The following is a 14,154-nucleotide window of genomic DNA, read 5'->3' on the forward strand; positions in this document are numbered from 1 at the left end:
ATGTGTGTTGTTGTAAAACACGCATAAACTTTGACCTAGCCTGGCAAGCTTTAAATGACTTGAGATCTGGTCACATTGGGGCATTGTTCCATAGAGATAGCTGCCCATGTCTTGCAAATGAAAGTGCTGTCTATAAGCCACCCAGATCCTCATCATGTGCTTCACAATTTCATGGCCAGCTAACGAGATAAGCAAGTTAGGAAGTGCCTTGCCAATTTTTCTCATGAAACTATTATTTATGTCATAGATTTTGCCAAAAATTATTCATTTGATGAGACACAAAGTGCTCACTGGTACAACAAGTAGATTTCAATTCTAGTGTATATCACGTACAGTCATTTGCTTATTCCTTGTCTGACTAATGCCAATTTGCTTGCTAACTCGGAGTCCAGGTCAGTGCAATGCACATATCATTTCTAAATTTCAGATGATAGGGGATACAAGACTTTATTTGTGCAGCATGCTTTTCTATTGAATTGGGAATGGTTTAAAAATGATAATTTTACCAGTCTCATCGAGCTATGTCAACCATTTTTATCTCATCACAATTGCTAATTCCTTTCCCTCGCTAGACTATTTCCTCTGAGTCATTCTTTTCTTTGGTATGGCAAGGGCAAAAAAAGGCAGGATTGTAGAGCTAGCAAAAGAGTAGACTGACTAAAAGGAAAGGAGATGAGCACCTACGAAAGAACAAAAGGACGAGAAATAAAAGGAAGAGTGGATGTCAAAGGAACAAATGAAGGAGGAGGAGGCAACATGGAGGGAAAATAAGTGTGACAATTGGAGCTTGGGATGGGCAGAGGTGAACATGACAAAGTGGAGACGGTAGGAGGAGGCAAATAAGGGGGAAAAGAATGATAAGGAGGTACGCATGCCAAAGGAGGAGGAAGAGGAGATGAGCAGCGAGGGAGGGTACCCAAATTGACTCTTCATGGAGAGCCTATCTCTAAACCATGTCAAATATAGCAAGGTGCATGGCTACATGATCTCATTGCCCAAAGAGCATAGATCGAAAGCCACTCACTGGGAGCTTTGAGAGAAAGTTGTGCCAGTAGGTAGAATGACAAAACACCAAGTCAACCATTTGGTATTTTATACATGTCACATTTTGAAGGCAGGGCCAACCCTTTTCCTTTTAGCACTCTCCCTTTATTTACATTTTAAAGGCTCTTGGGCCTATAGGGTGCCAAGGCATCTTTGCTATCCTTTCCATCTCTCCCCTACTTTTCCACTCCCGTGTGTCGAAAATAGCACTTGTGTTAACCATATAAGAGCACTTGGGATAGTCCCATAATTAGGAGGTGCTCATGCTAGGACTTTTGGGGAAAACCTAGCATTAGGAGGTGCTCCTAACAAGCCCTAAGCTATTTGGGGCTCAAACCCCCTGTATGAGGCTCAAAACCTAGAGTGGCGAGGCCGATCTTGGGCTACTTGTGTGCGGGATGACATGCATCCACTCTGCCTTGCATGCCCTTTAATTCCAGTTAAAGCTTTCAGAGTAGAGCTCCTAATAACTTTCATGCCTACCACGTGTTGGCTAGCTTGAATTCCAAGGGTTGGCATTCTTGATGCTATACTAGCCCAGACCTAAGAAGGTAATGCTAACAAAGGATGAGGCCTAAAAGATTAAAATGTACATATAAATGGGTACACAAGGTCCTATTAAGGACCTAGTATTTATATGAAGGGTTGCATATAGGATCCTCTAGAGGTAGCCACCCCCATACAATGTGCTTAATTTGTCTAGCCTTCATTGTGCTAAGTGTGAGGTATTTTGTGTGAATAGGTAATTGTAGTCCTAAGTGGATTTTTGTATATACGCAAGGAGAGGTGCCTTTGGGAGTAGATATTCTGGTTCTTTAATTTGGTGATTGCATACTCTAAGAAGCCCTTAGACAAGTAAGAATAGCACATACATCTTTCCCTTCAACAACTAGCAACTACAAATATATATTTAACTTTGCCAATTAGAAACAAATGTAGTTTCATTTGTGAGTGTGCTCTTTCTGTTTGCATCACATCATCAAAGAAGCTCCTTTCTTCATTGTCCATTATATAACAGGTGTTTCTTTACTATAAATGTGTGAATGCTTTTCATTTATCTTCTTTAAGATTTGGCATGTCAAATTTAATGTTGTACTCATGTACCTCAACATGATAAGATTGTACACTTTTTCTTTTGCTATGTACACTTTTTTCACATGCTGTATAAGTTTTAGTTACCTTTTTTCATCATTCTTAAATGGGAAATACATTAGAATTTGCTCCTTATAAAAATTATTTGCATTTTGTGTAATTAAAACTTGACAAATCAAATGAATTTTGGATTTTTCCTTTGCTTGGTTTGCTGTGATATACAACTCTATTCAAGTATGAATTCTACCAATCATATGGTGTTCATCCTTTTGCAGTTTATGTTTTTGTCTATTAGAGTCTCACATATGATTTTAATTGATTTTGATGGATTTTGATTGAATTTTTTGTGATTGGTGTTTCCTGTTAAGGTGTTCACATTCTATTCTCTTTTACATATGTATCGATGAATTGGAAATCTCTTTTTGAAATTGCAATGGCAATGATAGAGCAATGAAAGAACCTATCTTGCACTCATTCGCATTTAGGAATGCACTGGATAGTTTTCTCATCCTTTCTTGAATATTGAGCTAAAACATTTGACTCCATGCACATTTTCATTATTTTTGTCGAGCCTTCTATAGTTGTGTTATCGATTTTTTTTTTAATGTATGATTTTCAATACATGGTAGCAACATGTGGATATGATAATTAATCTGATACCTATGTTGAATTTGTAAAATAAGCTTATTTTTTATTGTAATTATTTTTGTACATGCCCCTTGGCTCTCGTTTAAAGAATATAACAGGTTTGGAACTTTGTAATTATTTGTGTACATGCCTCTTAAGAAAATAGTAGGCTTGGAATTTATGATCGAATTTTGTTCCATAGTTGAGTGTGTATATTGAGTTTGTATCTCATCTGAATTACTGCAAACCCAATCTCAGCATGTTGGTTTTGTGAATCGTATCATCGTCACTCATTTTTGAATGGGCAATCCAACATTCGTTTACCTGAACATTGCTCTTTGTATAAATTTTTTGTCATACTAATGCTCTCAAAACTTTGATTACTATGGACGGGAAAACATCTCTATCATATACGATGTTTTTATACTGAAGTTTTTAAAATTGTAATCAATAAGCTAACTTCCTCATTAAGAAATCATGGTAGAACCTTTTGGGTTTTATTGTTTCTACTATCACTTTCACTATAGCTCCATTAATTCCATATTGTCCTTGAAATACTAGTTCTCAAATTTTTGTGATGCAATGCATCGAGCAACTCACCTTTCTTCAATGCAATTTAGTTTCTTAACTTCTTTGATATGTCTGTTCAATTGAATTTGGCATGAAGAGATGAATTTTTAGGCATAAGTTATTTGCATCTTTCCATGTGGCAATCCTTGCACACCTAATGCCTTTTGTTATAGAGTTTGATATTTAAAATGTCTTTCTTTGTGCATGGCCAATCTATGATGGGTTGTTTAGCATATTCCATTTGTTTTTTAAGCACGATCCCACACATGTATGCAAGTTTATAAAGGTAAGGAATCACATGTTTAGAGCTTGCACTAAACACTTCTTTCCATTTTTTCTTGTTGATCATAACTCGTGTTGCACATAGTCATTTGCATTTTTTATTTGGCATTGTAAATCTGTGATAAAGCTCTGTGGGAGGAAGCTATCTTAGGTAGGGCTTGTGGCTTAGTAAAAGAAATCAAGAGCTTGACTAGCATTTGTTTTTTGTATGACAATCTTAGTTGCATTTGTCATTGATTTTTGCAATTTATATACCTTGTTCATGATTGTTCTTGCAAAACTAGTTAATAGACTTTGTTCTAATAATTGGTTATATGATTGAAGGTAATTCTCCATCGTTATTTCTTTCAATGATTTTTGTTAATTGGTCAATTATTACTTCACCTTGAGGTCTTTTTCACTCAGGGCACATCTCATGAAGAATACACTTTTATCAGGATAAGTTATAACTAAACACACTTGATGGGTGGATGCTTCATTTTTTAAGTGATCAAAAGTTTGCATTTGTGTCATAGAAAAGATTTATTGATGTATCCTAAATTGTTACTAGCATGATTAGTGATGTAATATTCTTCGGTTTGTAAGCAGGAATAGAGGGTCTTAAAGCATTTATCATTTAAGAAGATGTAATACATTTAAAATCACTATCAGGGCAATGCTCATAGAGAAATGCTCTATCATCAAGGGGTGAAGGTGCTAAATAAATACACACCAATAGCCTCCAATCAAAACATAAACAACAAGAGGTAAACCTCACAAGTTGTATCATAGATGAATATAATATACATGAAAGATTGCGTGCATCGTTATCCTACTAAACATGTCCATTTCAACATAAGAAGAACCTCAAGTTGATAAATAATGAGAAAAATAATCCACATACCTCCACCTCACCTTAATAGAGCATGGACCATTGATCCACAAATGATTCATGATCACCAATCTAGTGTAATATTTAGTGAAAATGATGGAGAATAAAGGTAAGCGTAAGCAAATGGAGAGCAATAGCAACATGTCATGGGAGGAACGAACTATGGAGAAGCAAGACACAAAGAAATAAGGGGCGAGATGAATGCAATAGATCATGGACCATTGATCCACATGGTTGTAAGTGCAAAGTTGCAACACAAATGATTCATGATTATCAATCCAGTGTAATATTTATTGAAAATGATAGACAATAAAGGTAAGTGTAAGCAAATGGAGAGCAATAGCAATAGGTTATGGGAGGAATGAACTATGGAGAAGCAAGACACAAAGAAGTAAGGGGTGAGATGAATGCAACAAAGAGCTTCCTTAAGATCTAAAACATTCCTAAACTAACTAAAGAACTAAAGTGAACTTATACATAACCTAAATCCGAAAAAACTTGATCCTAAAAGAGCATCTCATCTTTAAGAGTGGCAAGGATAGTGTTTAAAAACATAATGGACATTAAAGGTCACCCACACCAAGACCTCTTTGTTTTGGCTACCAATATAGATGCCATAAGTGGTCTTCCAAACCACCGTTCGCATGCCACAACTACCATTCGCATGCCACAACCACCATTCGCATGCCACAACTGGCCCTCCAAACTACCATTTAGTCAAGGATCATGCTATAATCTTCATTTATGAGCATTATAGGCATCACTTTTGTGTAGAGAAGGTTGATGCAAAGTGTAACACATTTGATCGTGGAGTCAATGGTGAACCTCTCCCAAGAGAGTTGAGCTAGTGCAACGGATACCCAAACAGTGGAAAGCGATTTGGATCATATTGGAACAATACAAGCTATTATGAAAGCTCCATGAAAGTGAGCTTTTGAGAATTTATCATGTGTATATTGGATGTGAAATGGTTCAAAGCTGTGTGTAGAGGGACTCAAGCACCTGTGAGAAAAGATTTGAATGGTTTTTTTGCCATTGACTCAACCAAATTTTGGGGCGTCCTTATGATACATTTGTGCTACCTCACTTTTGTACTATTATTAGTGGATACTTTGGACCATACATTTTGCGAATGTTTACTTTTCAAATGGAAAACTTGGACGCAAATGATGGTATGTGACTCAAGTTACATTAAGGAAGTGACATGTCTTTGAAGATGAGAAAGCCAAGAAAGAGATGCAAAATGTTATAATAGATGGCATGGAAGAAGGCAATTCCAATGCTCCTTCCCTACCTCATGAGCATGTGGTTATACAACCTTCACAAGATACTGACAATTTACGCTCTTTAGATGTGGGGGATCTGGTATTTGCTACAGAGGACATCGAAGACTTAGCACATGATGAGCATGATAATGTTAAATATGTGTTATTAGAGGATCACATAGAAGAAGATTCATTCAACGATTCACATAACTGACTATTCAACATAAGTTTGTTTTGTTATACGTCATTCAAAAATTATTTTGGATACTTATATTGATGTTATATCCACGCTTTTTATAGCCTCTATTTTGATGCTTATGTCAATGGTCTTCAAATTTGTAAAAAGATAGTCAATAGGAAGCATCGCAAAAGGACAAAGGGCATTCTAGTGCTTGCAAATCGAGAATGTGGGTGATCAAAGGGGACTCCTCCTATGACTAGTGAAGATAGGAGTGAGTGATCCAAAGAAAGGACAAAGGGTGTTCTAGTGGTTGCAAATTGTGAATGTGGGTGATGAAGGAGGGGTACGCCTCCTATGACAAGTGGAGATAGGACTGATTAATGGTGGGAAGGAAGTTACAAATTGTAGGGTTAAGAAGTTGTGAAAGTGGGGCTTGAAGCGAGGACCTTCAATCACAAAAAGCAAATAGCGTAAGGACCTGTTTTCACGATGGGAAGGTAGCAAGAGCATCGACGCGAGTTGAGTTAGCAATTTGGTTGGAAGCTGCTGGGTTGTGGAGAAATTACTGCAATAAAAAGAACCGGTGCCCGTAGGATACAAGCTCCGATCGGCTTCCTGTGATAGTCAGCGCTTTTGCCACCGCGATCTCACACGAATGCGAGCATCTCAACGTGTTTGCCACATCATGATGGTAGTTCCAAATTCGTGACATCATTATCTCAGTCGCTGGCGCAATCACGACGATTCAAAATTCGTGCGGTAGCTCGCCTGAAGAGTGATAAAGTTTCTCAAGCACAAAGTGGTTTGAAAAAAGAAACAGTAGCAAATTGATCGCGAGAGAAGCAATGGTAGTAAACTGGGCGAGTGAAAGTATTATCAGATCAAGTCGTCGGATTTTCGAAGAATGTACAGCAGCAATCGCGAGAAAGAAGAAGAAGAAACAGAGCAGGATCATGGTCAAATCGAGAGTGCAGGCACTCTACAGATTCCAAAAGAAGAGAAAGTGTGGTTGGCGAGATGATCAATCCGGCGAGCTCACTGAAAGGATTGAAATTACATGCATACAATTTGGATCGGAACCGCGAATCTTGCTACTGAATTGCAGTTTGTCGCCTTTACTTTCTCCATTAAATGGCCGCGTCCTCGATCTGCTGGGCTCTCGCTCTCACAGGATTTATGACGCACTGTGCTGTCATTCACTTGCTCTCCATCTTCAAGTCTCGCAGTGAGCTGAGTCGATTGTTGCAGTGAGACCGTCCTCACGCGGATCTACCCAAGGATCATCGACCATGTCACTGGCTTATTACAGCCCGCAAGTTTACACGGGAAGAAAAACCTCTACAGCAGTAGCGGCACCAGTAGCTCCCGCAGGAGGGAAAGCTGGCTCAGCTCAGGTCAGCTGATTAGAACCCAACTCACCACAGCCACCTTGCTTTGTCCAAACTCTCCTGCAACGGCATTGAATACACCTGCCTCTCCCTTTTGCAGTCACCATTACCGTGGCTGAGGCCATTTCTAGCCCAGCTGCTGGCAGGGCTGAGAGCTCGGATCGAAGGAACCGGAGCTCTGTTCCGCGGTGCATTGTCCCCGTTGAACAGACTACCAAGTCTAATGAGCTTCCTTGAGAGGTGTGGCCCTTCCCGCTGTGTGCATCGGCATGTTTTCTGGTGAATTGGAATAGCGCCTCTGAAGCGTTGCGTGTCTTGCGGAGATAGTCTGACTGTATCAATTGGCTGTCCCTCTGCGTGTTACTCGGAGCTGAGAGCTGTGTTTTGACCGAGTAGTAGTGGGCTTTTCAATCTCGAAGGAGGTGCGTTTGGCAACAATTGATAATCTCTCTGCAACGGTTGACGAAAGCTTAGCGCGCAAGTGTCATACCAAATTCTTGCACGTAGAACTTAGGCTCGAAATCTTTTCAACCGTCTCCTTCTCGGTGCAAGGAGGGTCTTCTTCATGTATAAAGTATTTTGGTACACTTCAGAGGAGTCTCTTGTTTCAGGTTCTCCGCTGTCAAATGCTGCGATCGTTTTATGATTCGATGAATGTGCTTCTAGTTGCTCGGACGTGTCCTTTTACGATCAGTTGCGACAAGGCTTTAAGCTATGGTGTTAAGAGAGTGTAGACTTGGAGAATGATGTTAATTTAAGTATTGCTTTATATTCCCAGCGGCGCTAAGATAAAGATCGAAATTTTTAGGTGTTGAATCTAAGTCTCGAATAAAATTGTCGCTCAATTAGTCTTATTGGTTTGCTTGTTATAAAATACATTGAAAGCTGTCAGTGGGGGGATAAGAATCCCAGAACTCCAACCGTAGAAGCCAACGAAATCATGTGTCAACATCAACCATGGGGGGGTTTGCAAAATTTCAGCCTTTTCCATCTGCATGTTTGAAGGTTTGGCTATAACACGGTCTCCTTCAGAAGATCAGTTGGGCCTTGTCTATGCAGTGTCTCCAATGAGAAAACAAAATGATTCCTAGGATGAGCACAACTCTGTTACAGGGCCAGGACAATCTGGGTGGAAGATGAGAGTACAGTGCCGAGCAAGGCATGATTTTTGGCATACTAACCAGGACAGCACAAAAAAGAGACCTAGGTCAAAATAGAAACATTGCAAATGCACCTGATATTGAATCATTCTTCTAAGCATCTCATTGTCGAAATGGTTCAAGGCAATTGGCTCCCTACAATTCATTCAGGTGTTCCCTGGCATGTAATGCTTCCCGTTTGCAAGAAACTGACTCTTGAAATGGTACATTGCAAAATCTGAAAGCACGCTTAACAGAATGCAACAGTCCAGCAGCATGCTTAATCACAACTGCTCTCCCTCCTCATTAGTCACCCGAGCGCTCGGAAGTTTTAGTAAGCATTGCTTAGCAAATCTCGTAGTGGAGTACTTTGAACTGCCCAAGAGTTCACTTTCCAACTCTTGAGGGTTCTTGAGGCACATCGATTCAGTATACGGAAAGGAAGTCCAGCCGAGTGATCAAGTAGGTGTTGAGAAAACAAAAAAACACCTGTCAAACTTTCTAATCTCATGAATTCTTAAGTGGGTGGTTGGACAGATAGACATTGGAGGAGTGAGCAAGGAATGCCATGCTCTTGATAGCACAAATGTCCTGAAACAGCAAATCAATTATCTAGAAGCGCCTATCGTTATCCTACTATCTATCGTTCTTTGGTACTACTTCCTATCTTTTGTATGATTGGACTTATTCTAGTCTTACAAAGGTATATACTTCCTATCTTCAACCTTCTTGCTTTTATTCCTGCCGGTTGTCTTGTTAAGTGGGTGGATTAGTAAGTTGGAATATAAGCTGGTGCCAGCGATAGGTGTGGATATTAGCTCCTCTTAACAGCCTGCTCCATTTCTAGGGTTCATCAGGAGGAAACTGTTGTGTTGGAGTGCTACTATAGATTTGGCTTTGAGAGCCCTAGTTATGATACTCTTTCTTGTTGGAGTTTTTCGCATCCTTGCATCGCCCAGACAGGAGGTTTATCTGGAATTACCTTTGGTCAAGATTTGATGGTATGGTTTGATACGAGTGCTAGTACAGATACCCTTATCTACCCTTGAGGGTGGACTGAACATGACATGGAGCCCTTCTAGATAATCTTGTCATTACAACCTTTCTACCTGACGACTAGCCATGGAAAGATTTGGAGCTGCACTCCTCTAGATGTCGTGAGGGTTGCCGAGAACAAGATAGATTTTCACAGAGGCAGTCACCAGATCTTTTTGGTCTGCTTTGTTGGTGTTGGATCAGATGCTCATTTATATGGATCACTTCACACACTCAGGATGAGATTGATAGAATAGCACCAAGTAGAATGATAGAATAGCCATTTGGATGATTTAGGCCAGTCTCTGGGTTTCGTAGGGTACATGCAGTGGTCGTGGGCAGGCTTGGAGAGCATTCAGACAACTGCCCTCACTAGAGTGGAATATCATTACACAAGATTTTAAAAGATCTCGCACATGCAGATTGTTATAGCCATTCTAATCAGATGGCATTGCACATGTAGGGATACGGAGGTGCTTCCATTGGCTGGGTGTCTTCTTTGGCATAGGTCATGGGATTCTCTGGGATCAGAGATGTGATAGTTTTTTATGCAGCTTAGGAGGTCAGATTGCCTGTTCAGGAACCTATCTATGCCATTCTCCATACTATCAGAGTTGTTGGATACAGTGACGGCTGTTGGTTTATTGATGCACGTTCTTCTCTTGATAAGGGCAGTTCTTGGTGGAAACTTTGTTTGTTTTGTTGTTGCACCCTCCAGCATTTACCACAAGACCCAGGTGAGTGGACATGGACTGACACATTGGCTCTATGGAGTACAGTACCACTCCTCCACTACATTGTCTGGAATGCCATGTAATCAGAGATATTGGAATGTTTTGTCCATCGCTATGCTTTGATGTATTTGATCATATTTTCATGAAAAGAGAAAATGTTTGGATCTAGTGTGAGTAACTTCCCTTCACGACTAGGCAAAGATTTATGACGGAGAGCAAGGACAAGGCTTTCATTTCTTAGAGCAAGGATAGGGGCACGGGAAGGGGCAAGCCTGGCAAAGGCAAGACCAACAACAAGAAGAATGCTGAAGACAAGAAGTCTGATGTGGTTGAGGGCTCTTCTGAAGATGGAGGCTAGAAAAATAAGAAATGTTTCTACTGTGATGAGCTTGGCTATTGCGCAGAGTGTAAAAAAAGTAGTTATCCAAGCCTGAGTTAGAGGAGCTTAGGTTGACAACAAATGTGGAAATTGAAACAATCTTCTCGGAGATCACTCCGAGTATCTATGAGATCAGATATGCAGATCTAGGAGAAATGGTCCATGGAACCAGCGGAACTCGAGACCTTTGTGAAAATGAGGGACAACATTGGTTGATTAATCTGTTATGAGGCTGCAACCACATGCATAGGCGAGCTATCTTTGGAGGACTTCAAGGATGAGAATCAAATGATTACGGGGATATTGAGGGATGTAGTATAGAGTTTCGCAAGGGTGCTGTGGGTAGCCTTGAGAGGTACATGGCTTGCGGTAAAGGCAAGCAACATGATGAGGAGACCCAAGGGTACACATTCTTCTGAGTATTGTTTTAGAATTTAGCAGTTTGTTTTGGGCACGTGTTTGTCATGGTTTTCTCAGGTATTAGGAGAGCAGAAGGTGAAAGCCTTCCTTGTAAGCCGAGGGGAGAGGCCATCAATGCTTGCTGGAATACTTTTGCCATGGTTGGCGATGAAGGCTCCAAGGAGCTTGAGTTGTTGACAAGTGCAAGAGGTTTCTCCAAATTGGTCTAGTTGCAAGATGTTTGAAGCAACAATGACTAGTTGAATTTATTATGGACACTGGGACATAAATTAGATTAGAAGAGTTTACTGTTATTCGTGGTTTACTAAGGAGAAAGCTCATATCGGGCTTGTAGTCTGTCCAGACAGTTTTTTACTTTGAACTGTCTATAGGATCTTGATTCAGGCTCTGTGTTCTACTGATGTTCTCTGTGTGGTGGCTAATTTGGACATGTAAATGTAGCGTCCCGTGGAAGAGGATTGCAAAAAGGAGGAAAAGATAACAACAGTAAATTGGCCGATCTTGTCTTCTGTTTTTCTCTCTCTTATTTTTGATATGCTGGTATTATCAAAGAATTATCTCCTTTATTATGCAGGTGATGGGAGCTCCAGCTTGTATCAACTATAAGCTTGTCTGCCTGGTTTTCAATCTTATGAGTGGCTATCGTGAGATTGAAACCGCACTATGTTGTGTTTTTAGAGGATGAGTTTGGGAATGTTCCTGGATTCATCTAGGTATATAAGCTTGTCTGCCTGGTTCCAATTTCAAAATCACCTGTGAGAGAGAGAGAGAGAGAGAGAGAGAGAGAGAGAGAGAGAGAGAGAAACCTTGCTTGATAGTCGACATGTATACATGAGAGAGAGAGAGAGAGAGAGAGAGAGAGAGAGAGAGAGAGACCTTGCTTTATAGTCGACATGTATACATGATAATGCCTAAAAGAAGATACATGTTTGATAGTTGACATGTATAGGTGATAATGCTTAAAAGAAGATACCTGCTTGGGTAAAGCGCAATGCGACATCATGGCTGGGAGCTCCCATATCATCCTCTTCAGGTGCAACTCCCTATTTGTTCTTAATGCAGTTTATTTTGTCGTCTCTTAACATACCTGATGCTAAAGAATAATTTAGTTTCATATGCTCATACCATTGCCTCATTCCAAATTTGAAACTCCTAAATTTTATGGAGTACATTACACATAAGATCAGCAGCCAGCTTTGACTGGTTTAATGCAGGCTAGATGTCTCCTGTTTTCCATTGGATGTGGGTCTAAGAGATGATCATAAAAGCTTGCTTGCACCAAGATGTTCTGACTTGGGTACTCTTTATGCGGCACCAGGCTTCTCCCTGCTCCCCCGGCCCCCGCTAGCTGCCTGCTCCTCCCCCCTTCCACCTTTTCAATATACTACCCCACCCCCCACACTTTTGCACCTCTGCTCCATGTTAGCCTGGTAGGGACCCTTTTGGGTCTGTCCTTGCGTCACCACTCTGTCCCACCCTTGCTGCTGCTTGCAGCGGCTTGACACCCAACCTGTCCTGGCAGCCTGTGCTGCCCCCATTGTACCCTCCCATTGCTGGCCCTGTTGCTGCCCGCTGACAGACACTGTAGTGGGACTGCTCACTGTTTCGCCTCATTGGGCCTGGTTGTAGCCCTCCCTTGGGCTGGGCAAGGCCTAGAGCAAAGGACTTGTAAAAGACCCTGCCTTAGGCAGCCTTCCCAAGTGCTTTTCCACTGTTTCGGGCCCTTCAACAGGACTCCAGCAGCCCTCACCAATCACCATCGCACCCATCCCTTCTGGCCTGCCACCCTTCAGGACCAGCAACCACCTGGAGCTTGCAAGCTGCCTCGGCAGCCTTGATGGGGATTTGCCCCTCCTTTTTATAATTTCATATTTCCTTTGCCTCCGAGCTAGCATTGGCAAAGGGGTTTGTGATCCAAGGGGTGACCTTTTGGCTGGCCAAGGGGGCTCACATGGCAGTGCCCTCCACACCCTCAGCTATCCGGATCTTCCTTTATCAGAGGACCAAAAACAGGTGCAGAAAGCTATTCTCTCCCTTCACGATCGAGTTGATTGTTAAACATGAGCATGCTAGTGGACTATGGAGTGCTTAACCAAATCTAGGGTGGGTGGGTCCTAGTGCACACATAAAATGATGAAGAGCTAGACTAATGAAGCACAGACTCAAGTTTAATGAGGTTAGAAGATTGAGACTTATACTCATAGAGAGACTTGAGAGCCTGCATTTTTATTGGATGAAAACGACTTTCCTTTTATAGGAGTGGAGTACAAACTTGCATTGCTTTCTCACATGTGGGATAAAGCCTCCTTGCCATGTGGCCTTGCCCTTATCTTGTGCTTATGGCAACACAATTCTCAACAACTGCCCTTGGTGCCATGTTGTATTGACTACTAAATGTGGTAAGATGTGAGTTACAAAAGAAAAGTCCATGACCTCTCCTTAGTGCATACATTGCTACTTAAGGTGGTCAAGTGTGGTATTACAACATGCCGATATCTCCCCTAGATGATTGAATTCTAGTGTTTAGGTTTGATAAAAGGAAAGAAACTAGGTCTACTCATTGGTGACCTTTTACAATCATGAACTAAGGTGGTAAGGTTTGTCTTTGTGGTTTCCAAGGTTTGTCTTTGGTGACCTTTTACAATCATGAACTAAGGTGGTAAGGTTTCTTCTTTGCTTGATGTAGGTGGCTATTTTGCTCTTCAATTTGCATTCTTCTCCCTCTTAGTTTCTTGCAATTGTTACACTTTGGCCTATTCTTCTGCATTCACTTTGATAATGACCCATCCTTCTGCAGTGGTAACACTTCTTAGTTGCTTTTTTAAAGAGTGCTTGTTCTTCATAGTTGTTGCTACTTGTTGATGTAGTTGTCTTCAATTCCCTTTCTTTCTGAAGTAGAGATGGCATACATCTCTCAAGGTTGGATCTAGAAGATTCTTTAAAGTTGTTCTTAATGCATTGTATTCCCCAAGCATACCCTTGAGCATATTTTTTTCTATATGTTACCATACGCATATGCCATACGAGTATGGAAGTATGATTGGAGTATGTGGGGCAGAAACATACGTGACCCTAATTTTACTCAAAACATTTAGAAAAATATACATTGTACACATTACATTGACAT

At 40.9% G+C, this 14,154-nt stretch overlaps 1 protein-coding gene across 7 annotated transcripts in view; it reads left to right on the forward strand.

The window, feature by feature from the left end:
• The first annotated feature begins 7,052 nt into the window (after window positions 1-7,052).
• The window catches only part of LOC147889017 (putative protein S-acyltransferase 22), a 61,950-nt gene continuing 54,848 nt past the window's right edge, over window positions 7,053-14,154 (forward strand). For 2 of the 7 annotated variants that reach the window (XM_087393032.1, XM_087393037.1), the window contains exons 1-2: window positions 7,053-7,742; window positions 11,964-12,060. In XM_087393032.1, the coding sequence (XP_087249158.1) occupies window positions 12,019-12,060 (42 nt within the window). In that variant the 5' untranslated portion in view covers window positions 7,053-7,742; window positions 11,964-12,018. The remainder of the gene's footprint in view (window positions 7,743-11,963; window positions 12,061-14,154) is intronic. The other 5 variants (XM_087393034.1, XM_087393038.1, XM_087393035.1 and 2 more) reach the window with 4 other exon arrangements.

The sequence above is a fragment of the Dipteris shenzhenensis genome, chromosome 21 (genome assembly GCF_047967505.1).
Source record: "Dipteris shenzhenensis isolate YYH24624 ecotype China chromosome 21, Dip_SZ_1.0, whole genome shotgun sequence".
Taxonomy (NCBI): domain Eukaryota; kingdom Viridiplantae; phylum Streptophyta; class Polypodiopsida; order Gleicheniales; family Dipteridaceae; genus Dipteris; species Dipteris shenzhenensis.